This window comes from Gymnoscopelus microlampas (assembly GCF_963454915.1).
Source record: "Gymnoscopelus microlampas genome assembly, chromosome: 12".
NCBI lineage: Eukaryota > Metazoa > Chordata > Actinopteri > Myctophiformes > Myctophidae > Gymnoscopelus > Gymnoscopelus microlampas.
The window spans coordinates 28,271,049-28,297,988 of NC_139949.1; the positions used below are offsets into that span (position 1 = coordinate 28,271,049).

Here is a 26,940-nt window from a genome sequence, read left to right on the forward strand (position 1 = left end):
GTGTGAGAGAGAGGAAGATAGAATGAGGATAGAGAAAGAGGATAGATTGAGTGTTTGTGTGTGCGTGTGTTTTTGTTTGTTTGTGTATGTGGGAAAGAGCGCGAGCACGAAAGCACTCATTTGAGTGTTTTGCCATTATGAAGGGCATGTTTATGATGTTGAATGTAACACACCAGGAAAAAAGAAATAAAGGCATACTTGTCTACTGGCAACAAGAAAGGAGTCAATCGTCTATTTTCAGTGGGGTTTCCCTCATACAAAGAAAATGTTACTGCTAATGTTGATGGAAAAGGGGATTTTTTTGTTGATACTTGCTACTGTACTATACATGAGCCCCCCTGTGATGAACAGAGTAATTATGTCCTCTTTGCTGCCATAGGAGATTGATTGGTCAATAAATTATACACTGACTGAACCAGTTTTCTTTAACAACAGAGGTTATTTAGCAGAGGGTAATGTAATGAACAACTAAAATGGACGGAAATTCCATTGAAATTCCGCACACATATTTTGAAAGCGTCTGTGAGAGTACTTAATGGTTGTCAGTAAATTATTTAATGTAATTTGCCCACCATTCTACACAGTCAATAGGATTTACACATAGACACATTTCATTACTGGTTTGTTCTTTTACTGTATTTTATGAGCATGGAGTTCATAGTTAATTTGCTGCTAATACGCAACGACACCGGAGACCAATTAAAATTGTACAGGCACACACACATTCATCTATACAAACAGGCACAGCGGCTGTGTCTTACGCAGTGGGAATACAGTGAAGGTCGAATACAAATCAAGATGTTTCCAGACAGCTAGGATGTCCCAGAACCACTACCCTCTAATCACAGATCTCTTTAACATGACAGAACAAAGATGTTTCTCACAGTAGGGCCAAACTCTCTTACCTTCGCACTTCCATTAGTTAGTTCTAGATTATGTCAATCTCTCCATATTCGTGTTCGAAAGGTGCTAGCATTACATTGATCATCAATTAGTCTCCCACTGTTAGAGCAAGTCCAGGTTGACATTCTTGTGCTGAAGCATGCTTTGTTGACTTTGGAGGCAATAAAATCGCACGATCAACTAAATTCATGTGCCAAAAAAAGGTCCAATTTGGACTTTGAGACGAAACCGGGACACACGCTCTCTCCCTTCCCCCACGTTTTTGTCTGGTCATATGGAGCAGCTTTATGAGGGGCTGTGCCACCCAGCCCATCTATAATTAAGAGAAAAGCCTGGTCCTGATGTCAGAGCATAGGCATCCAGAGACACATCATACTGTATGCTTTCACATCTTTAGGTTTGATTTTCCATCTATACGTGTGTGTGTGTGTGTGTGTGTGTGTGTGTGTGTGTGTGTGTGTGTGTGTGTGTGTGTGTGTGTGTGTGTGTGTGTGTGTGTGTGTGTGTGTGTGTGTGTGTGTGTGTGTGTGTGTGTGTGTGTGTAAAACCTAACATACTGTATATCATTTTATGATTTTATACCCTAAATGACATTTATACAAAATGAAATAAATACATTTATTATTTTCTTTCCTCGTTTTATGATCTCCTATCTCACAAGCTAAAGGATGTACACAGTTCATGATTTATTCCATAGCCTTTATTTGTGGTCTAACCTTTATGTCTAAGCGAAGGGCCTTTGTTCATAATTAGTGAATGTTGTGTGATGTTGCTCTTTTTTCATACTTAGCCATACCTCAGCCAACAAAAGCTTGGCCCAGTAAAAACTAGGGAGCTGAAAACATTTTGGTCCCAAAACTACAGAGGCAAATATTATCATGGCAGAGTGCTGTCCTTTCATTATATGGTATTTAAATGTCACTTTCAGAGTAAAATCATGGGGCTTGGTTGATGTGCGGCTGGGCTGTCTGTGCAGAACCACCAGGCCCTGTTTAATGTGTGTGGAGTGGCGTGAACCCCCGATGCTAACAAGGTTATCATGCCCACGTGTGCACAGGCCTGTCATTTACTCCATAAATAAGACATGAGCTAACACTACAATATAGAGGCTGAGTGGAGGCCTGTGTGTGTGTGTGTGTGTGTGTGTGTGTGTGTGTGTGTGTGTGTGTGTGTGTGTGTGTGTGTGTGTGTGTGTGTGTTACTGATGTGATTCGTTGTGATGTGTTGGACATTAGTCGACCTCTCCTTATGGAATCCCACTCGCTGACATGTTGAGGAGACATTCTTTGGGTGTCTGTGCTGAACATTTCCTAAAGCAGACAAAAGACAAAGATGTCACATGACAAAGAAGAGAGCGTAGGGAGGTGATTCAGGGTGCTAAATAACAAGACTTAACCCTGAAATGGCTATTAGAAGAGAGAACTGTTGACAACTGTCTCTTGGATGGTGTGATGCCGCAGACCTCCCCGGCTTTGAACAATATGGCTCGTTGGAACGTCAATTAGAAATCAATAAGCCATCATAGCTTTGACCTGGATTCACCTTGCTGAGTTCTTTTTTCAGGTTATTATACCCATAAAATGTCAACAACGCAGTGTTTTTGGACAATAACCTATACTCTAACCTAACCTACTGTATCAGGTTTTGACTTCATACAGTAACTGTGTTAAGCTTAATTTATACTAGGTCGTACTACGATGTTGCATGCCAAAACTGCAGATGTTCAAGCAAAGACAGGCAAAGAGTTCTGAATCCGGCTTTACTTACAAAAGGGGAAATTCCCTCTGCAGTAAACCTTTCCAGTGCACATATGTACGTACATGACGATAGTCAACTTTTCACAGCAGTCAACAAGACTGTGTAGAAAACAGAGCCTTCCACAAGATTCTTTTATTATAATCTTTCTCTGTATTTACCTCCTCCCTTACCCTACCCACCCCAAAAATATCCACTGGCTCCCTTTATACTTTTTTGTCTTCCTCAAAACATGCTTTTCCCAGACATTCCTTCCAAGAAGTGACGCATGGAGCGCGTATGTCTCATGCTTACCCTCCCCGAGAGTTTAAAAATACACTGTGGAGGTTGGCTGAGAGGTCTTTCACCCCCACCCCACCCCACCACACGCACACACACACGCACACATGCAGTCCTCCATTATCAGTCATAGCAGGCAGACACAGACAACAAGTCATTCCCATTCTGAGATAATGGGACAGTTTCCTATCTGTCCACGTCTTTATCACCACCCCAGAATACTCATGCACTGTTATAAAACCCACTTGCTGTTACGGCTAACGATGACGTCATGCTAGTCTCTCATGCCAGACTCTCTCTTCTACAGTCAGAGAGTCTGTAAGCTGTCATCTGCTCTTCAGACCGAAAGGGTATTTGACCAATCACGACACGGTTTTCAAATGCAAATGCAGAATGAAGGTGGGGAAATGATGTGACATCCACTTAATCTTTCTGCTCAATGTCACAGCTTTCGAAGTACAGTTAATTAGAAGCAATTTTGTACAATCTTGGGAGACACCACATCTGTCTTGAGAAACTAACGTCACGCTGTCTATCTGGTCCTATCTAAGGTGAATCTCAGAGACACAGTGCCATATGGCTTTGCGGTGATGTTGTGAATCCCATTTTTCAATAACCTCCAAATATATTCCATTTATCAGCTTCTCATTTTGAGATCATCAATATTTACATCCCTAGTATGTATATGTTATGATTATAGGACTAACAATTATCTGCTTGACCCAGTTAATACATGTGTTGATTCACTCTCATCTGCGTAAGCACACACTGATGCACTTGACACACCATGGCCATCAACTACTTTAACAGATAGACTGACGTATGTGCAGAATGATACGAGATGCATCTGTTGTGTTCCTACTCATTCTGTTCTGTTCCATGTCTCATATCTTCTGGTCACATCATGTGTCCAGTAGAGTATATATTCTCTATATGTGTGTAATAAACTTAAGATTTTGTTGTGTGACACTGCCTGGTGTCATCACATTGTCCTTGAACCATCACTCACCACCCTTAGTTAGAAGGAGAGTCTTAGGAACACATCATGGAGGGTCAACTAAATTCACAACAGTATATAGTATATTCCCGAGCTTCATTACAATCTTGTCAAGTTGATTGTGTTGGCCCTTCTGTGTATTCCCATCCCCAAATGAATCACTTTGCATTCATGCAGCCACCGGTATACTTGCCAGTAGATGGTGGTGGTGAATCACACCTACAGGTATTGTTCAGCACAGGTGATAGCATTGCGTGTATGTGTGCGTGCGTGCGTGCGTGCTTGTGTGTGAGAGAGAGACATTTCCACTAATATAAATGGATGTGCCATGGGTGGAAGGAGATGGAAAATGAAAGGAATACACAGACCCTCCTGCTCATGTCCATCCATTAATCAGAGAAATGTGCCTTTTAAGAGAGGACAGCACCAATTGTCCTACTGAATAAAGATGGCCATTCACTTTCGTATGTGTGGGTGGGGTGGGGGGGGCGTACACGTACATCCTTGTATGATTTCCCCAATGTAATTGGACAGTTGAAGGGAAAGGGTTAACCACTGTGGTGGAAAAACTCTGTGTGTGTGTTAGCCTTTGTGCCCCTGTGGACACTTCACACTGAGCGTTCCCGCTGCTATCTTTTCCATAATGGGGAGGAGGACAGGGGAAATCAGAGAACTGTGAAAGCATGGCAAAGAGAAGTCATCTGTACAAAATGCATGGCAACAGGCTCACAGATGAGAGACAGAGAGAAAGAGACGAGTGGAAGAGGGGGTGGAAAGAGGATGCACACGCGGTAAAATCCTCAGTGTTTATGGGTCCATTTGGTTACATTTGTACACTCTGAGTTACAAATGGATATATTAACACTTTATACTGTATAAAGAGTGCTTGTGTCAAGACATGTGAGGAGTGTTAGATGTGAGGAGTGTCAGGTGATGTGTCCAAATTTAAAGTGCCATAGATATCTTTTGGGTTGTACATTCCTATAAATTAGCTGTAAAACCATATTTTCATTGGTGCTTCATCCACAACTTGGATTTTGAGGGAATTTGGGATGTTTATTTTGTAGATGATGTATACTTTTTGACTTTTCCATTGACCTCTTTCCTCAACAAACACTCCTTTGAATGATGACCTGCTTGGCAGTTGGGAAAGGTTGACAGGGTTAAGGCAATGAGCAAAGATGTGATGCAGGTTTAGTCATCACTTTTATCCCATCTCTCTCCCTCTCTCTGTGTTCTCTATTTTACATTCTTTCTTAGTGACTGTTCAGCGTACTGTAGCGTTGCCCATTACACCCATCCTTCTCCCATCCCTCTCTCTCTGTCTCCCTCCTTCCTCCATTCTTTCTCTCCGTCTCAGAGGTGTGTCCATCACATCTGGAGGAGGGGAGCGGGGCACCCTCCATGACAACGATGGCCCATTCACTTCCCCCGCTCTCACTCTTTCTGCCTCACGTTCCCTCCCTCCTGCTCGCGCGCTCTCTCTCCCTCCCTCTTGCGCTCGCTCTCTCGTGCTCTCACAGCTCTGTGTTCCAATGTTCTGGAAATTAGATCGCGAGGAGCAGTGATGTTGGCAGCTGACTGAGGAAGGATCTCTCCATCCCACAGAGAGGCACCAGCGTGGAATTCTATCAGGCTTACCAAGGGAACCATGGCAGGATTCTATCTTATCTTGGACTGAAAGAAAACCCCTTAATACTTTTCTCAAAGATAGAATTATCTCCTCTTTTTTTCATCTTCCCCTTTGAAGTAAAGAGCTTCTATCGCACCAGACTTTTCTTCTCCCATTTTACATCTCCACGTTTTACTGAAATTGCCCCCTCTTGTGCTTGTTTTTTTCCCCGTCAGTATCACCTGGCTCGGTGATACATAAGAAGTTGCGTTGGGGAACATATTCCTCTTCTTTTCTAAGCGGCATACTTCCTCCACCTTGCGTTTTGGTGAGGGCGGGCTGACAGCCCAGAGGCAACAGTGATGACGGCGGTCCGGGTGACAGATGTGAACTTGAACTCGGTTTGTGAGTGTCTGGAGCAGCAGTGCTGCGTGGACCAGAACCAACATAACAGCGGTCCACAGACCCCCGTTCTCAAGAGACACACCAACACAGGAGCCAAGCTATGGGGACGTGTCCGCAGCAAGCTGCTCAGACAAAAGGTGTCAAGCTCACACATGCACTTACACACACATAACCGCATATGTGCACGCTGTCTCTCTTCTTTGATAGGCATTCTTTGCCTCGTAGCCCTGGGTTTGTCCCATGATGGTCTTTCTTATTTGTCACTGTCACTGCCATCTGTTTCGCTCTGTGTCTCTTTCATTCGCTCCTGTTCACCCCGCGTGCACTTACCCGTGCTCTCACCCTTTCCAGGAGTGGTTCTCTTTCAATGTAGAGTTGCGTATTGTTCTTGTCTGATAGGTCTATTGATTGTGTTTTATAATTTATATAGCTCTTGTGACGTGTGCATCCCATCTGTGCAGAATCTGCAGATCAATAGGTTTCATGGTGATGAAAGGTTTGTTTTGTGTGTGACTGACAGGCACTGTGGACAGCAGAACATGTTTAGGTGAAAAATCCCTATACCCTCACTCACTGTGAACTGTTTAAGGCTATGGTGAATTGGTCTACATTCTGACTTAATGCTACTAATACGTGCTGCTTCCACCTCTTTCATTGATATTGTCCTCACTGTCACATTCCTCCCCCTCATTTCTTCACCCTTAATTAATCCTCCATTCCCATCTGCCTTTCTCAATTTCCTCAAATTAAAGCCAGTGAGTGAAAAGAGTACTGCGGTTACAGCTGGATGTTACAGCTGGCCGTCAGAGGAGCAGAGTGCTTCCCCTACTGCTCATTTATGGTAATGCCATGCTCCATCAGAAACCAGAACACTGCTGCCCGAATGACATTTCCCCCACTACTGGCTTCCCTCCCACACTAATTAATTGACAAATTAAGATAGTTGCCCTCCCAAAGGTATCACACGGTGAATGAATATTGACCATATTGCATTGTGAGGGGTTAAATTCTGACCTAGACTAACCTAGCAGGCAGACGCCTGCTAGGTAGTCATTTTTTGTGTCCAAGAAAATGACTTTTGTAGCTATTATTGTATGGAACAAATATGTAGCTAGACTAGCTCTCATGGAGCTTGGGGTATTCATGTGATAATGTTGTATATGATATTATATGATTGAGGTTAAAAAAAGGTTCACTAAAAACAAGAGCTGGCCCATCAGCCGACGTATGTTCACGGAACACGCGCGCACACGCACACACACACACACACACACACACGCACACACACACACACACACACACACACACACACACACACACACACACACACACACACACACACACACACACACACACACACACACTGTGGCTCTGCTGTGTAGATCTAGGCAACATATTAGTTGCAGGACTGCTGGGTTATGATCCACGCATTAGAGTATGAACGGAGGTCCTATTTTTCTACAGCAGATGCTATTTCTGTGAGGAGCCTCAGAAGAGGATGTGTGCATGTGATTCTTAGGAATTCTCTGGACTGCTCTGCACGTTAAGACAGGCCTTGGGGGCAATGTTCTTTCTCTCTCTCTCTTATGTTCATTTGCACATTTGCATGCATCATCCGATCCTTAATTGTCACTGCACAGACTACATACTGGGCAGTAAACTATATGCACATAAACTGCAGAAAAGGACAAAGCCTCCAATTTGAGGACTGTTGTTGCTGGCCTCTCTCATTTAGTTATTCCATACTTTCAGTGCATGACCAGCATTCTGGGCTGTGTGCATAATTGTACATAATCTTTGCTCATGATTAACTAATATGGTACAGTCACACAAGGACAATGGCTTTTGCTTTTCTGTTGAACAGTGCACGCCTGGGTAAGGCGAGACAGTGGTTTTATATGATCAGGTTTCACGGCCTCTGCAAGCTGAGGATGCTGAACTTGATCAAGATGGAAGCCTCTCTGTTTGTCTTTTTCCTATTAGGTTTTTGTCCTGCTCTGCAGTTAGTTTTGGTTCTATTTGGTTTTACTTTTGTGCTACGATAAAAGCTGTGACCTGTCACACTTTTCCACAAAATGTATTACTATCTATCTGACATCTGTACATCTGTGAAGCACTTTGTACATTCATGTTGATACACAGAGCTCATAGCTTCCTTTTCTTTTCTCTCCCTACTTTACCCCTAATCACATTTATAGACCCCCAAATTATGCCATGCTTTCATACTCCAGCTACTGTATTCATTCATTCATTCTCGTTGAATGAAGCTTTGACGGACATAAACATCTACAGTATGTGTAAACTTGCACTGCTCTGCATGTATTTATTTGACCACAACTTCTACCCTGCCAGGCAATTCTTGAATTCTGCCTCTTGTTACACTTGTGCTCCTGCAAAAAAAGATCTTAATGCCATTAAACGTGAATTGTAGCACTGTATCTGTATGTCTACATTACCTTTACCGTCCAAAACAACGACAGCGGGAGGACAGGAGTGAAGATATCCGTGTGAATTGTTTATGCAAACTGAGTAGAAAATGGCAATGGAGTTTGAGAAAGGACTCGTAAATCGCAAAATCCTTGATGTTAATTTGAATCTGAGTGTAAAAATGGACCACTCTCAGACTTAACCACTTAAGCCTATTTAATACTTTGTGATGTGATGGAAATAGCTGATCTACAAGCTCACAACAAGTCGAATCGTAATATATTGTGAGCTTGTAGGTCTGCTATTTTCGCTATTCTTGAAATTTGTTAAAAACACCATTTCGCTATTTCGCAAAGAAAATGTAATTTTATTATTTACTCCCTCCAAAATTGATATTTTTTTATCATATATCGATTATTACTTCACCCCCATATTGCATTGTTATTCATGGGATGTAAGAGAGTGAACATGGGCATGCAAGCACACGGAACTGCACTTGTCTTTTAATGAAGAGATACTGCATGATGAGATGCATGATGGGGGTGACTGAGAAGACTAATTGGGCTGGAACCAGGCGTAATTAACTTTCTGTCCCAGTAATGTAATGATGATTAAGCAGTTACCCAATCGTCTAGACAGTGGGTTGTCTGTCTTTAGTTTGACGTTACTTTCGTAGTGTCAGTGATGAAGACCTGTGTCAAACCAGCTACTGTATAAGGTGTTTAGTTTTTTTGTTCGCTTTCTTGGCTTTTTTTTTATAGAGCTTCCAAAAGCTTTGTGATGAGAACAATAACCATATGACAATAAACCATTATCAGCCTCCTCACTCATCCCATATAACAACAGTATCTTTCTTGTCCGCTGTCACATTTTAGCCCACATTAAAAAAGGAACTCACTGTGTTCACGTAGAGCATGTTGATTAGTGCAGATGAGATATTAGCATTTCATCCTCCTGTGAGCCTAAATGCCAGCCAGCCCCCTAATGGCCTTCTTTATAGGGCACATAAATCTCTGCCTGTCACAGCTGGGGGGCACAGGCCTTTACTGACCCGCAGTCTCTTCCCCCTCACAATACCTTCCGCGATTGGTCATTGAGCTCAGTGTGACAGCCAGAGGGTCAGTAAAAGATTCTCGGGTTGATACCCCAGAATGACCCTTTCTCCTCTGGGCTCAACCCTGTTGCCTCCAGCTGAAGAGCAGGCCTCATGGTGGCTGCTTTTAATCTCTATGGGGCAATTTGGTGGTAGGAATCATCTAATTAGTCTTTGAGTTTTATAAGATGTTGGCCTCTTGTATGACTCATTACACATTACGGGGGGGGGGGGACATGAAGGGACATCAGAGGACTTTTTTTTTGTAGTTTTAAGATTTAGGTCTCTTGATTGTGTTACCACTGGCACATGAGATAAAGTCAGGGAAAAGTCAAATTGGGTTTCATTTAGCCAATTGCATGCTGGGATAACGATCCATCCTTGGGAAATAACATTATCCAGGCGTCTTAATCTTATCTCAGGGGTTTTAAGTAATAGTAGAGTACAGTATACAAAGACTAAATCATCAGTAATACCTGCAGAGTGCCACTCTCCTGCTTTTCTGGACTTAGGATCTCATGTTTTCAGCTGACATTCAGCTGCATCTGACATTAGAGGTTCATTGCACAATTACCCTACTACATGTCAGGTCATAGTGAGTGTGTGTGTGTGTGTGTGTGTGTGTGTGTGTGTGTGTGTGTGTGTGTGTGTGTGTGTGTGTGTGTGTGTGTGTGTGTGTGTGTGTGTGTGTGTGTGTGTGTGTGTGTGTGTGTGTGTGTGTGTGTGTGTGTGTGTGTGTGTCAGCTGTTTTACTCATGTAGGTTGCAGGCAGGGCCATGTTGCGTAATTCTAAATGAGGACTCTATAAGAGCGCATCCACAGTGCCTCCAGACGAGATTCTAGAATAGCCTGGTACTATGCAAATCACAGCTCTTCACTGGCTCACAACCCCTGTTGATTGGCTCAAATAAGAATGGGGCACACATGGCAACCAAGTCAAAATACCTTGCATGCTCAGTTGCCATAGTATATAATAAAGGGTCTGCCTATTACTGATGCAGATGTAAGCGCTATGCTTAGGACTACAGTACATGAAAATCTGTCAAAGATAATTTAATTAATTATTTTTTTTGTTTTAATTAACCACGTACAGTAAGCCCTATTTTATACTTCGTCATACGACGATGTGCAGTGAAAATGGGCAATATACTGTACAAGCTCATAACCCGTTGCATTGTGTAGTGTTGTGAGCTTCTAGATCTGCTACTTTAGCTATGTTTGAAAATGTTTCCCCTATAATGACATGCCAAAATAGTCGGGTTGAAAGGGGTTAAGATAATATAAGCACAAGCTTGTTAGCAGGCAAAAAAATGCAGTCCCCAGGATGTAATCCTGCTGAAACCAGAGACCGTGAAGTTTGAGCTAGGATGTAATTAAAGTGGTCTGTCAAAATGCTAATAAAATGACTTTCTGCCACTGTATGAATAGTTAACCAGCTGGAGAACTGAGAAAGGGTGCTGTGCAACGCAAAAGACAATTTAAAGTGAAAGTTTATTTGGCATATTAAACGATCAACTTGTGTTTTGAATATTTCTACCCAAATCCATCTGAAACTCCAGTAGAGCCACAATGAGCTAATTAAGTGTGTGGAGATGGGATTGATCAAGGCTTTACACATGATTTCATATACAAAGAGCATCATTTGTGGACAGTTCGTCTTGAAGTATAGTATCCAATGCACTTCACGTTTTATGCAGAAAACCACCATGTAACTATGTAAATTCTCTACTGTTTCTACCATGTTGGTCGCTGAAAATAACAGATTAAATGCTTTCAATTGAAAACAATGAAATACATCAAGCTCAACTCTTTAAAGTGAAACCCTCTGAACCTACCAGTGTGGCATTTAGAATAGGAACCGCTCCATAGGGACCCAGACGACGTGTGTATGTATCCTACCACTTTAGTGTAGTAATTTGTTCTGCCTCCTGTGGGCAGAGCAGAACAAAAAAAAAGAGTGTCTGTTGCTTATCAGTGGTGGGGCGTGGGTACGTTTTCAGGTTGCAGTAATTATCCTTGTCAGCCAGGACAGCTATCAGCCAGTTCCTGTAGTGTAGTGGTTATCACGTTCGCCTAACACGCGAAAGGTCCTCAGTTCGAAACTGGGCAGGAACAGCTGTTTTTATTTTCCAATATATTTTTTATCTTTGGAATAAATAGGCAATGGAACAAAGTGTTAAGTGAAGGTAATATCTGTGTGAGAAATATTTTCAACCGTGTTTCTTTGTTGCATAAAAGTTAAAATGGAAAATATATATATATATATATATATATATATATATATATATATATATAGATATCTATAGACCAATTATTTGTTTACTAACATTGAGACTGGACGCACAGGTGATTGTTTCACGCAATCAATTCCCAACCTGTTGTTTCGGGGTGCGCTGGTTTCAGCACACCCCAACCCCCTCTTGTGTGTTGGCTAGTGACGCGCGTCCTAGCGAGACCTGACAGAATGGGTTTCATTCTGAGCATACTGGTTGCACGCATACTGGTTCTTATCAGTGTGACGTCGTCTGTTAAGGGGTCTATATATCGTTGTGAGACTGAAGACTACTTTTTTGCTAGTTTATTAAAGAGGAAAGGGTGATAGAAAATAGGCAGAATTTGTAGTAAATTCTCTTTGTCTCTTTGTTGTAAGACTATGCAATGATCTGTCTTATCTGCTTATCCTGTTGTTGGAGCTCGACCAAGGCAGGGCACAGAGTTGTGTACAGCCAGGCTAACAGCATTTGGGTTCTCAGTGTTTGTTTACTTTCATCCTTACTCATGGAGTTAAACCAACACAGTTCCCCCACGCTGTTTATACAGTATATAGTCATACATTGGCCAGTTATATGTGATCTAATATTGTATATATTTTGAAAGTGATTTTCCTGGGCATAGAAAGGTGAGGAGTTAGACATGATAATATGTGAGAATATATGTGTCTATACTGTGTCATATTTAGATATTTAGGTTGATGGAGAAAAAAAACTCGCACACACACACACACACACACACACACACACACACACACACACACACACACACACACACACACACACACACACACACCTCAGGAACAATGAGTTATGTAGTAGACCAAGCTGAGTGTCATACTGACTGAACAGAATTAGGTACTGTATCTGTCCATGTCTTTCCGCTATATGTGGTAATGTGCATTGTGTGGGACATTAGACCACCACTGAGATTTGCTCTCTACATTTGTAATATAAAGTAATTATGTCTACTGCCTCAGGCTGCAGTCCTTTGGACCTTTTCTAAATCATATGCTTGACACTCCTCACAGTCCAACAAAGAGAGTTTTCAGAACCTAATTGAAACCACATGGCTTGAGGATGTCTCTTAAAGTCCCTGTATTGCTTTTATCTTTGATCACACACACACACACACACACACACACACACACACACACACACACACACACACACACACACACACACACACACACACACACACACACACACACACACACACACACACACACACACACACACACACACACACACTCTGGACCTTTAAAAGTTAGGAAGTTGATCACACCATATTTGGATTGTTATCAAACAAGCTTGTGACACTAGCCTCTCTTTCCTCTTGTGCATATAATCCATGTTCAGTTACCTGCTGCCCCTCTTCCTTCTGGTTGGCTGCCAGAGCTGTCACTCAGGATGAAACATTAATCACTAAATCCTCATCCTGCTTTGTTCACCAGCCAGCTGGATGCATCCCAAAATCATCTTCATCTTATCTTCTGCCTCAAATAAGTTTTGTCTGCAGCATAATATGAACCCCCAGCTCCCAGCTCCCAGCCATGCAGTTACTGTATGTCCGTCCCTTAAATCAACTAATTTCCCAAGGAAGGAGAGTGAAGAAATGGGCCAAGTTTTTCTCTGGGTACTTATTTATTATTAAAAGGAGCCCTGTTGAAGATGCAGTTTAGAGGATCAGTGAGAGTAATGGATGCCTGTAATGGTTTTCACATTTTTACAACCCAATTTGAACCATTCATTTTAATCTGTTTTTTTTATGAATAAGCAGAGGGCAATAATAGAGATGGAGTAGTGTATTGCCAAATTTATGCTCCATCGTCCAACGGACTGAGGTATAAATCAGACTCACGTGTGGCCTTGTGGGGAGGTAAAAGTGCTTTTGAGTGCTTTGTGAGTGGGAGAAGTTTGATCCTGGCCCATCCAGTTCTTGGCAGAGATTTGAGCAAAGGCCCTTTAGTGCCGATTAGGCCGACCTGGTCTCAAACCTAAACCCTACTGGGAAAATTGTCTTTAATGATAATTGTGTGTGTGTGTGTGTGTGTGTGTGTGTGTGTGTGTGTGTGTGTGTGTGTGTGTGTGTGTGTGTGTGTGTGTGTGTGTGTGTGTGTGTGTGTGTGTGTGTGTGTGAGTGAGTGTTTTAAACTGATACCAAATGGCCTTTTTATGGGCTAATGAATTACGCTCAATGAGAGTACATGATCCAGCCAGCCTAATGTTGACAATAAAACGTGTGCTGGCCTGGTGCTCAGTCAGCAACCCTTTTTTTAGATTTTATTCTATATAAAAGGTTGTTGTAGCACATTGTCGGACTGGGTATTCATGACTCATGCCTGTGCAGTGTAATTGTGACAGAGCCAGCTGCTTAATCAGCCTGTAAAAAGGCACCGCTAACTGTGGAGAGAAGTGCTTCGGCAGGCAGAGAGGCTCCGCTCTCTGTGCCGCACACAGCAGGCTGTGCTACCTAAAGACACTGGAGCACTGTGCTTAAAAATCAACAACGTCTTCCCAATTCCCATCCATCAGAGATCCTCCTCTCTCATGGGAAGCATGGTCCACAGAGCTTTGAGACTGCGAGACGCAGTAAGGTTAAGTGTAGTATGAGCCATTCCGTCCTGACTGCCCTCCCCCAGGGAAGGGAGAAACATAAGCACTGTCCATGGTACTGTACTTCTATGTCAAAGAAAACAGATAGTCCCTGTCTCTGCCGACAAGATGTATAACACCTCCCAGAGGACAGTTGATGTTTCTACACTTTCAACTAGAAAAGATTGCTGAGGGCTCTGCTACTGTAGATACTTCAAGTAAATTTCAAGGACCCCCAGTATGATATGCATAGACCATAGATCCCAAATGAATACAATTGTTATTTCTGGAACCCCAATCTACACAGAAAACTCCACAGTGTTGATTTAAAGAGTGTACAAATCCATTTAATCTCAAAGTTACAAACCCACAAGAGTCCATTTGGTTCATAGCTATCAATAATTTAGCTGGGGGACCCCCTGTGGAACCCTCTCAATTACCCCTTGGGGTCCCCGGACCCATGTTGAGAAAAAGTGATGTAGAGGCTTAAGGTACATTCCATCATTTGCATGTGATGTAGTGGTCATTCAATGTGATTCTTGTTTAGTGAATTTAATCTGTGGGGCATACTGTATACGTCTCAGCCTTGGTGGGGTGAATGGCCTTTTTCATTATGTGTGAAAGAGGGGTTTTTGTGTGCTGCAATATAGATAATGTACGTCATTATGTATGGAGCCAGAGATTTGTACATAGGACACAAACTCACACAGTCCTCTGGCTGGCAAAGCAATGGCTCTTCAACACACCCACATAGTAGGCCTACATAAGAGCTTTTATTGAGTTATATTACAAACATAAAGCTAAACTTAAACAGCCCATGCCTAGTGGGGGGGTATATTGCCCATAGCTTGCCATTACTCACAGGGGGAGGGGTCTGATGCTCTCCTCATCAGATCTGAATTTCCTGGGAATTTAATAAAGGAGGAGGAGAAAAAAAGCACCATCTCTTTTGCAGTTCCCAGGACTTTTTTTTTCAGGATTGTTTTTTTCCCTTCATTCTTCTATTTTCTTTTTAAATATAGACAGGCCTGTCTGGGAATTTCCACCAGGGAGGCAAACGGAAGAAGAGTGTCCTCTTTTTTCTAATCATTCCTTCCCCCCAGTTTAGTTTTGGTGGCCTACAAAATGTTGACCTCTTCAAGACGGAAGCACCTGGCACAGGTGTTGGGAGCTAGATACAGTGTTTTTGTTTCTTCAGAAACACACTATAATGTCCAGATCTAATGGGTAGGGGTGGAGATTTAGATACATATGTTTTGTCTATGGTTCGCACCAATATACATTACTGCACTATAACTCCCCATCTGTGTGGTCCTTCTCTCATTGAGTGGTCTCACATGCCATTTTCTACCTTCCTGTTTTCTTTTTCTTTCTTTCTGAGCTATGGTACAATAAACAAAGGAGCTCTTCGTCTTGTTTTGCAATTTGATTTGTACTGCATGTGTGTAGAACAAATTGTAGTTTGTACAGAACCGCATCCACTGTCCAGACCCTAGCAGCTACAGTAACATGCAAAGTATAATCAGGCCTTAATGGCTTTAAGCACCAGCAATCAGGCCTGTGGTGCCAGAGAAGGGTATGTTTCTGTCATGATCCATATGATAATAGTTGGAATGTGTTGATCTGATTAAGCAATGCCCTACTAAGCATAAATATCCCAGTGTATAAAGGCTTTGATATGCCCTTATAAGGTATCGCATTTGGTCCCTAATAACATGTCATTGAATGTTTTTTTCTCTCTTTCTCTTCCAGCTGGACCCACAGACGGTACAGTCAAAGAACTGGCACATGGACGTCATAGAGATGAATGGGGTAAGACACTCACTCAGAGTCTGCTTGATATTGTTGTTCATGTCCACAAGTCCACGTTTATGCCCAAACTACAGTGATAGAAGTTGACTGTTGGGTTTTATTGCATTGCATGGGTACAGCAATGTGGCTTATTATGGTTGGCCAGGCCAGTGCATTGTTGGCCAACCTTCCTGATTGAAACGATGAGTTTACTCAGCCGAAAATTTTCAACAACAGCCTACCCACTGAGAACCCTGTGGTCAAAGCAGACATTCATTCATCGTAAATATCATGCTTAGCTTGTGCTTTTGTTTTTCTTACCTGCGGTTAAGAGTGATGCATGGTACTTGTGTGTTTATCATCAGATCAAAGTGGAATTCTCCATGAAGTTTACAAGTCGGGACTTGAGCTTGAAGAGAACACCGTCCAAAAAACAGAGCGGCGTTTTTGGAGTCAAAATCAACGTGGTGACAAAGTAAGTCCATTCCTTTCTGATCAAATCAGTCCCCCCAGTGAGAATGCACACTTATTTGTGATTGTTGATGAGGAAGCTGATCATTGACTGCCCCCTACAGGCGTGAGCGCTCCAAGGTGCCTTACATTGTGCGCCAGTGCATTGAGGAGGTGGAGAAGAGGGGGATAGATGAGGTGGGAATCTACAGGATTTCAGGGGTGGCTACCGACATCCAGGCCCTCAAAGCAGCTTTTGACAACAGTAAGTCTACACTCACCTTCTGTATTTGTTTGTTTGTTTATTTATTTATTTCCATTTCTCCCATCTCTCCCTCTCAGCTGGAGGTCATACAAACAGGCCCATTAGACCAGGCCTCTAACCTCAGCAGAGAGAGCTGTAATTGTGGGAAAGGGTAACTGGGGGCCTTGAGGAAGATGAGGAACACCAGCTGTCAGCTTGTTTCCTTTGCTTAAACCTGATTTGTACATAGTTGCACACCGGTGTCGCAGACTGAAAATATCAGATCTACAATCTCACAATGATTGGCTATTTTCGGTGTGCAGCGCAATACGCAACCAAGTGTAACTCAGACTTTTATCGTTAAGTAAAAAGCGTCACCTAGCCTCAGCCATGACCCCCCCCCCCCCACATAATCTACTCCACCCTGCATTTACTGTATCTGTGAAGTATGTCTGCATCTGTCTGTGTTTGGCTGTGGCCCTAGCTTGCATGTCTGACTGTTATTCCTGGAAACGAAACACTCGGAATGAGATGAGAGCAGCTGTGTTACTGTCTCTGCAAGCGCTCGCTGTAATAATTCAAAAACCTGTTTTTTTTGGTGTCAACATATCTAATCTCAGTGATTTATTTTATTTTCCGCCGTCTTTTCTGTCCCCCACCCCCACCCCGTCTCTCTCCCTCCCACGTACTGTAGATACCAAAGACATCCTGGTGATGTTGAGTGACATGGATATCAACGCCATAGCAGGAACTCTGAAGCTGTACTTCAGGGAGTTGCCAGAGCCACTGCTCACTGACCGCCTCTATCCTGCCTTTATGGAGGGCATAGGTAAAACCTTGACCCCTCATGGAACCTGCTGGACCACACTTGCACTCTCAACAACTGTTATTTATTTATACATTTTTTGGCTTGTAAATCGGTTATTTTTCCTGCAGGCGAAAAGCATAATTAGGCATAACTCTCTCTCCGTCCTGTCTTTCTCTGATTGTCTTGACTTTCCTCCTCCACAGCCCTCTCAGACCCAGCAGCCAAGGAGAACTGCATGATGCACCTACTGCGTTCCCTGCCCGACCCCAACCTCATCACCTTCCTCAGCCTCCTGGAGCACCTCAAGAGGCATGCGCCCACACACACACACACACACACACACACACACACACACACACACACACACACACACACACACAAAATTTGATTTATTGGCAAAATTAACTGTCAACACAGCTAAAATGCTACTTTCAATTATTCACCCCATTTATAACAAGTGTCTTTGTACTTTTGTTCCCTGTGAGCATGGGTGTTCTAAAATCTGTGATCTGGCAGTAATGTGGTCACACGTCACCATGTTTATTAGCTACTCAGTTGGTCATTGGATGAGATAACAGAGAGTGGGAGAAGACATTGGAATACTAAAGTCCTTAGCCTCTGTGGTTCACAGCACCCACACACATACAGCCAGACCCCTTTTATAAAGCCACGGTTTGTTTGTGGTTAGAGAAAACTACTTTTTTAAATTAGTTCACTGAGGGGGCAACTTTGTGACCACTTATAGTTGGTCATCTTAAAAGTGTGTGTGCCATGTAACAGTTAGCAATAGTGGTTTAAACCTTGTACAGTAGCATTACATCATAAGGGTGTACAATACTTACAAAATACCATGATAGCAGAGGCCTGACTTTGCTTCCCAGCATCAGTATGTCCAGCACAATCCGGTAGGGGAATTGTGTCCCTGTCACTATAGTGACTCCTACTGGTTGGTCAGAGTGCCTGTCCAGCAGGGAGGGGATCTGGGTAAGATAGCATGAGACTAGAGACACACATTACGCTCTGCCAGAGCAACTCCCCACTGTCAGGTGATAAAGAGTGGCTGTGTATCGAAGGAGACGTGGTTGTCTACACCCTCCCCTGGCCGACAGTGTGGGTTGGGAGTGACAGGGATCACAGTTCATACGGGGGAATTGGCAATGACTAAATTGGGTAGAAACAGAACATCACAGAAACATGGTCACTGCGTAGCATCTTATGTTAATCACTAGCAGCCTGATGTTACCCAATAGTAGAACAGGAAGATGACTGGATTTTACATCCTGCAGCTGGTGTCGTGAGATCCCCAAATGACTGTATGGGCACACATCATTTCTGCATCATCTCATGTTATTGTTTTTGCATGATCAAAATCCAGTATTTGCCCTGCCCAGCCTATCTGACTGACTCTTGGTGTTTGTTCTTTATCTTGCAGGGTGGCTGAAAAGGAACCCGTCAACAAGATGTCCCTCCATAACCTGGCCACTGTGTTTGGCCCCACCTTGCTCAGGCCCTCAGAGGCAGAGATCGCGAAGACCGCACATATCACATCTGCCTCTGACATCTGGTCACACGACGTCATGGCACAGGTGTGTGTACATGTGTGGTTGATGGTGACTTGAAAGGACTGGACTTCCCTTGCTAGGATTTGCCTGAGATTTGACATGGGGAAAAAATAAACCATATATATTTTACCATATGCCCTTTTTTTCAAATGAGTCACATTTGGTTCTCACCACATGGAGAACCAAATGCACATGGTTCTCCATGTGCATTTGCTGGCTTGGTTTCACTCCCACGCAACTTGGTGACCCATGTCACTGCGGTCTACTCTCCCAGCTGTATTTAGGCTCTTGGACATCCATTCAGCTTTGCCGGGAGTTTCCTGTGCACAATTCTTTTTCTGAGCCATATAAACACCACCTCAAGTAACTTGTCATAAATGGTCATGCAATGATACACTGGGACCCATATTTCTCCATTACTATAAAGCTAAGTGTTTATATAGTGGCTTATTTAAGGTATAAATGTTTATTAGTTTAGTATACAAAATGTCAAAACACCATAGAGGGATACTTCCTCAGGCTCATACTGCATAATCTGCTGCATTTGTCCTAATTCTGTAGACATATCTTGGAGATTGGCTTTACGCAGGGCAACATCAAATTTAGTAACTAGACATTTTCTATTTTTGAAACCAATTTTATTATATTTTCTTGAAGTGTAGCTTGCACCATTTAATTATTATTGGCGGTGTATTGCTGAGGACCGAAGAGAGTGCATTGTCGAGTGTGAAGTTGATTAGATGAGCGATTCTCAAGAACGCTGCAAGCAATGTATTATTTGTTCTTCGATTTGAGATCAATGTCACCAATGTCAAAATCCTTGTATGCGAACGTAAAGTACCTGGCCAATATACAAGTTCTGATTCAGCTTTTCTGCTTCCCTCAGGTCCAGGTGCTACTCTACTATCTGCAGCATCCTCCCATATCCTTCGCTGAGCTGAAGCGCAACACACTCTACTTCTCCACCGACGTTTAATCACCCCAGGGGGTACGGAGATGAGAGAGAGAGAGAGAAAAAGAGACTCTACTTGAATACCCCCACTCTCTCAAACGTCCTCCCGGTGCCTCTCCACTGTATAGCCCTCAAGTCCCAACCCCCCGTCCCCGGTGACAGATGGAGCCAAACATTACAGGGGTGCTGGGGTTTGGAGGACATACCCAGTGCTCCCCCGTAGGTCCTCTCTAGTCATGTCTTGTGTCATGTTTGTGTGTGGAGAGCGTTCAGCGCCCCACAGTACGTCTAATCCAGGTGAAAAGCAGGAAGCCAGCGGAGCACTGACTCTCTGTCCAACAGACCCACGTCTGGTCTGGGGTCACGGTGGTTATCAGTGAGGGGGGCAAGGGGTCAGAACCTGGTGTGTTGCCACAGGGTCGGTGTGTGTGTATGTCTGTATGCCTGTGTGTCTGTGTCTGTGTGTGTGTGTGTGTGTGTGTGTGTGTGTGTGTGTGTGTGTGTGTGTGTGTGTGTGTGTGTGTGTGTGTGTGTGTTGTGTGTTCTGGAGTCCCTCCACAGTGGCCCCACAACTTTTTTTTTTTCTCTCGTTGCTGTTCCAAGAGGCATTCCAGAAAAAAAAAGGCATTTACATATTTTATAAATATTTTTGTTTAAAAGCAGTTAAGCAGTTTTGTTTGTTTTGTTTTCTCTCTCTACCGCTGGCTTTGTGCATGTGACGGAGGGGGGCCGTGTACGTGTGAGGATGCAGATGCAGCATGTGTGTATGTTTAAACAACTGTGGGGGGTTATAGCCACCAGGAAGCCATCTCAATACATGGCAGGCATCATCTCTCTCAACAGAGTACTTGCCCTCCCCAGTGAGTTCTTGGCCAAAATTGCCCTATTTATTTTAAATATATATATTAAGTGTGCCTGTACAGTTATGTGCAACTAGAGAATTGCTCTAAAGAGGTTTTTTTTTGGACGTTTATTCAGGTAGTGATGTTTTTTTAGTCAAACTTTCTTATTCACCATGTCCATGGTTGGTAAGCTGTACGGAAACGATCATAGATGGTCGGGGGACATCTACCAGTTGATTCTAAGTCACTTCTAGAGAAGAAAGAGCACTCGTTGAGGGGTATGGAAAAAACAAAGTAGTATAATGGAACATTAGATTTTTTTCATGCTATTGCATTGCAAGCCTGTTCCAAAATGTCTTACTGCACCAGTATAATCGATGGGATAATTTGTGTAGTTGCCCTCATTGCATGTTCAGCTTGTCAATCAAAACAGGCTGGGTAACACAAAGGTAGGTTTGTAGTTTCTTGCTAGGCTTACAAGAAAAGAATAATCACTCTTCATATGAAGCCAACCTTTCTGCTATCAAGCCTGCGACATATCTTAAAATAAGCACTGCTAGATGAGTAATATTTGATATTTTTAATATAAGATTAAAATCAAAATCAAAAAATGTTGTATTTTACTTCCTTTGAGAATAATTTCAGTATACTGTAAATGTCAATGTGAACCCCCCCTCCCCATTTTTTAGTAAAATAAAATGTACCAAAACACTGTCACCTTGTCTCTCTCTTTTCATTAGTAGGTCTGTTGAAATAAAGAAAGATGATCACAGCACAAACTACAAAGGTGTCTTCATGGATGTCCTGGTTTAAACATTTAATTGAGCCTGATAAAATCGTTATGCAATATGCATACAACTATGTTGATCAAAGAGTATACATCTGGTAATGTACAGTACCAGGTCACGCACAGTACCAATGTACAGTACCAGGTCATGCTACCAGACCTGGGCTGTTGGTTGTCTAGGAAGTGACAACCGGAAACGGTTGAATTTGACGGAAGTACCGCCCAAGGAAATGACGTTGATGCTTTACAAATCTGTTAACATTCTCCGTGAATGAAACGAGTGTTGTGATTGGTCAAAAACTATTGTTTCTGGGGGAAACGCGTACGACGGAAATCCTACCCACTCAGGACTTCCTAGACACTCGCTGCTTTAGGTCGTGACCAGGCTCTTCTTTTCGCAGAAGAGTGAGGCTGGGACCGAGGCTAGTACCAGGTCCAAATGATGTCATGATATGTTGTATAGTACTGTCTCCCCTGTTCTGTTCCCTTCATTGGCAACTGGTTGCTGCCCGCACCCTGTAAAAAACACAGGTGTTCGCCTACAATGTACCAAAAGGCATACCTTCAAGACATAATCCAACTCTACAACCCCTTCGATCAGCTAACACAGGAAGGCTGTTCGAGCCTTCACTAGAACGTCCTGGACAACACTCCACATGTCCTAGAGACTCTACTGCCTCCTGGCTCCCAAACTGTGGAATGAACTCCCCATTGCAGTGAGAACTGCGCTCACTCCCAATTTTCTGCCATAGTCTGAAGACTCACCTCTTCACACTCCACCTTACCCCTAGCACTCCTGTCCTTATATCCCTTCTTGCAAATATACTGTATGTTGGTCACTTTTTCTCATGTTTTTGCTACTTAATTCTTGGCCACAAATGTTAAATATATTCTAAATCGCATGTTATTTAGCCAGATACTATGTGCAGTGTTTACCTGGTATCCTAGTTTCTTTGAGGCGCTACATTGCTTTCTCTGCACACTACTTATGTGACCATTTACCGTGTTTGTTGACAAGAGTTCATGCTTACTCTCAAGCTCACACTTGTAAGTCAATGAGTCTGTAAGGGAGACATTAAAACTGGGAGATCAAAGTAGCCACACACTCATAGCCTCAGTGCCAGAAACTTTTCTTTATTGACGACGACAAAGAAAATAAAACACCAATGTTTCTTCCTTCCTTAGGGTAGTGGAACAGGGCCACTATATTTCTATGTGTTATTGTCAGCTGGAGGGGCAGGGTAATCACATCATGCTACTCAGCTTGGAAATTCTTCCTGGTAGCAAGCGCTGTCCTATCTCCTTTGAGCAGGAATAAGAGACTTGACACGAGTGGCAATGTGGTGGATCGACTTCTGGTTCGACAGAATAAGGACCTGAGACGCACCTGGGAGAACAGGTCTACTGTCCAAGTTAAATCTTGCGTCAATTCTTTCTGTGCATTCCTGTTATCCTCAAGACCTGATGCTAATAAATTCCTTCAGCAAAGCTTCAGGAAGTCATTGTTATTCAGGTTTTTATTTTGTTCCACTTGTGTACCATTTAACAAACATCACTTCAAGTCCTTTATCCCATTTAGACCGGGAACCCCTATACCTTTAACTATACCTTTCAATCCGGGTACACCTTTTGGGGTTGTTGTTGCTATGTACAGTATATAACAACATCATTTTTTTGTAATCTTTGAATAAATATTTGAAGTTTTTCAGAAAACTTAGGTCAGGAAGGATTTAGGTGTTTTTAAAATCGACCTCAGCTCTAAATGGGTTACAGTCAATTGCTCATATAATACAGCAGGCTGTACTCAACCTCTCAAACAGAGCATCAATTTTTCTGTTCTAGCACATGAGAAGTAATCTCACTTTACTGATCATCACTGATAACATATAAGTAAATACATTTTATTATGTACAAAAAGTCTGTTTTTCTGGTCCATAGTTTTCTTTTCGTTTTAAATGTCCATAGAAATCCCTGATGGCTCATCGGAGGTAATACTCAATAGCAGCGGAGAAAGCCGCAAAGCCTCCACATCCCAGTACGCCTGCCTTCAGACCAGCTGCACGACAGAGAAAGAGATGTCAGAACAAAAACTGAAACACAGGAACACTGAAACTGCTTCTTAAACACAGGACGACACATGCAGGTTCACATACCGCGGAATCCAATTGCTCCCCCAGTAACACAACCGCTGTAAACTGCATTCTTCCAGTCTGATACTCCTCTGTGCTGGAAACATAAGGCATGGTATTTTCAATATCACAGGTAATGAAAAAATATCCAATTTAGTCCAACTCTGATTATGAACAAATCAGTGTTGTCAGGAAGGAATATATTTTGCATGCATGTCATACAACCAGAACAATATATAACAGTAAACCATGACACCACAAGAGGGTGCTATGAGACTACTAAGGGAAACATATGGTTACCACTAGCCATAATTTCTAGCAAACAAGGGTGGGACTGCCACAACAAATACTGAAAAACAATAAATGTCTGAGTTACTTCTGTTATATAACATAATTACAACATATCTCTGGTGGTCTGTCGCTCTATAGTAAATCAGCTGGTCGCAACCCGACCTCTGTATTCCCACATGAAAGCAAATATGCTAGTTTCCAAGTTGCTAGACTACACTAAATAAACTTGTCAATAGTTTACTTGACAATATTTATTGTAGTATTCAGTATGTAGATACTGTGTAAGGTGCATGGTTAAATTGGTACAAATGGCCAATGATAAATAAAAATGAGGCAGTTAAAAATAAATCAATTCTACTCTATAGAATCCCAGTCACGGCCTGGGCCACGGCGTGGCGGTCCAGGCACCCTAGGCTGCAATGCAAGCCTGACAGCGTGTCACGGGTTCGAATCCCGATCCCGACGACCTTTGTTGCGTGGCACTCCCCATCTCTCTCCCCATTTCCTGTCAGTCTACTGTCCTATTAAAGGCATAAAAGCCCCAAAACAAATCATTAAAAAAAAGAAAGGCAGAAATGCTTCTAGTGCAAGTGGAGAGTAGTAGTAGTTGTGTACACTAAAATCAGTGTTCATTTATCCATTTGTAACCGAGTGTATAAATGTCACATTTGTACACTGAGATAAATTAATTAACACTGAGGATTTTAATGTGTATAATTATTAATACTAATTGTATTTTTGGACAAGGTTCTAATTTCCACACACCATTGTTTTACACTATGGAGGTGAATTCAGCAATTCGGCAGTGACTCACTGATCATCTTCATGGCCAGTAAATCTCACATGGCCATACAAATGTAAGGAAACGATAGCTGTAACCTACTGATTCAATGATGCACTCTGTGGTGGAGAACATGGCACCAATCATGGCAAAGTTCTTAGCATATGACATTCCTCTCTGGCCCATATCCTTGAGAACCTCTCGTGCAGTCGGTGTTCTCATGGGGTCTTTGGGGTCAAAGCCAACATTGGTGTCAATGCCTGCTGTGAAAACTCCAAAAGCTCCTCCAAGGACAAAACCTGTGGCAAACAATGAATGTTATTAGTAAATATCACTGCACATTAGTGGGTCTGTCATTCCCCTCAATAAACTATCACTGCACTAGAACAATTTATGCACTTTCTTTTTTTGATTGATTGATTGATTGAATGAATACTTTAACAGTTTGAAAATAGTAGTCATAGATGCGATTTTACAATGATTGTTAACACAAAAAGCCCTGGGGGTTTGTTTCCATTGTGGTCCTGTGTATTTAATTCATCAAGACATTTAAAGACATACAATAATATTCCTCACTAGTATCATCACAGGCACAACTGAATCATCTGACATCCCTGGTGAGAAGCACCTCTCGCTCGCTCTGCGCGCGCGCGTGCACGCACACACACACACACACACACACACACACACACACACACACACACACACACACACACACACACACACACACACACACACGTAACTAAGTACATTTACCCAAGTACTGTACTTAAGTACAATTTTGAGGTATTTTTTACTTTACAGGAGTATTTTCAATACTTTTACTTCTACTCCACTACATCTCAGAGGCACTATTGTTCTTTCACTCCATTACAATTATTGCAGAAAACTTAGTTACTATGCAGATATAAATGATTACATTATAAAACATACATTATTCACTTTAGCCCTATTTTATACATAGGCTATTTGAAAATAGCCGATGCGATGCGTTGTGAGCTTGTAGATATCCTATTTTCAAACATGTTAGTACTTATCCTCTTAGCAGACCTTGTATTGTATTGAACAGTACTTTCCTGTGCTTTTTTTGCAAACTGCTAATAAAGCATTCAATCAAAGTATTCAGTCAAGTACTTTAAGTTAGTCATTTTACTCAAGTAAGATTTTGAACACAGGCCTTTTACTTAATATTGTGGTATTTCTGCTTTTACTTAAGTCAAATATCTGGGTACTTCCATCACTGACGCACGCGCGCGCACACACACACACACACACACACACACACACACACACACTCACACTCACACTCACACACACTCACTCACTCACTCACTCACTCACTCACTCACTCACTCACTCACACTCACTCACTCTCTACTTTATTATAGTAATACTTGTATATGAAGCACCGACCTCCAACACATGCCAGGACTGCCTTGAAGGCACAGCTCTCCATTCCCCTCTCTATCATCTTCTGGTCGTCAGTCTTGTAAGGCACCGGCAGGCCGCCCATAACGGAGGGATGCAGGTCCTTTATCTGCTTCTTTTCGCCGATAAGATGTTCCAACAGTACGCTATATTGAAACTGTTGGCCATCGTCGCTCGAACTAGTCGAGGCTGAGCCTTGTAGGTCGGAGACAGGGAGAACATTTGCGGCATCCTCCATGGGCGCAGCCATGTTTTCTAATGACAGTCCGTTCAGTCATGCCCCCAGAACCGCATTATAGCACCGAAGCTGCCGTTGCCTGGTGGTCAAATCTGAGATTGCAATACTTCTGCATTTAAAAAACTACTGCGCATGATTCTATCGTCTGAAACGCTAGTGCGCGTGTTCTATTGGCTCCAATGTTGGTGCCAATCCAGGAAACAGAGGCAATTCTGGGTGCTTCATGCGCTTGTGAGCAACTTTCATTGAAATGAATAGCTGGGGGCGGGGTAGGCAGTCCGCCCTCTAGATATAATTATAG

The 26,940-nt window shown here is 42.6% G+C and overlaps 2 protein-coding genes across 6 annotated transcripts in view; one reads left to right on the forward strand and one right to left on the reverse strand.

Moving 5' to 3' along the window:
* Nucleotides 1-21,694, forward strand: part of abr (ABR activator of RhoGEF and GTPase) — a 134,918-nt gene extending 113,224 nt beyond the window's left edge. For 3 of the 5 annotated variants that reach the window (XM_084073983.1, XM_084073985.1, XM_084073986.1), the window contains 7 exons: nucleotides 16,089-16,148; nucleotides 16,493-16,602; nucleotides 16,703-16,842; nucleotides 17,516-17,650; nucleotides 17,833-17,937; nucleotides 19,058-19,215; nucleotides 20,078-21,694. In XM_084073983.1, coding sequence (XP_083930109.1) covers nucleotides 16,089-16,148; nucleotides 16,493-16,602; nucleotides 16,703-16,842; nucleotides 17,516-17,650; nucleotides 17,833-17,937; nucleotides 19,058-19,215; nucleotides 20,078-20,167 — 798 coding nt within the window. In that variant the 3' untranslated portion in view covers nucleotides 20,168-21,694. Of the gene's footprint in view, nucleotides 1-5,479; nucleotides 6,089-16,088; nucleotides 16,149-16,492; nucleotides 16,603-16,702; nucleotides 16,843-17,515; nucleotides 17,651-17,832; nucleotides 17,939-19,057; nucleotides 19,216-20,077 lie in introns of those variants that run through there. The other 2 variants (XM_084073987.1, XM_084073984.1) reach the window with 2 other exon arrangements.
* Nucleotides 21,695-22,885: 1,191 nt separating this feature from the next.
* Nucleotides 22,886-26,651, reverse strand: timm22 (translocase of inner mitochondrial membrane 22 homolog (yeast); the record flags this gene model as incomplete). Its single annotated transcript, XM_084074640.1, has 4 exons — nucleotides 22,886-23,828; nucleotides 23,926-23,998; nucleotides 25,076-25,272; nucleotides 26,387-26,651. The coding sequence occupies 4 exons, from the start codon at nucleotides 26,649-26,651 to the stop codon at nucleotides 23,752-23,754; spliced, it is 612 nt and encodes a 203-aa protein (XP_083930766.1). The 3' UTR covers nucleotides 22,886-23,751.
* Nucleotides 26,652-26,940: the final 289 nt, after the last annotated feature.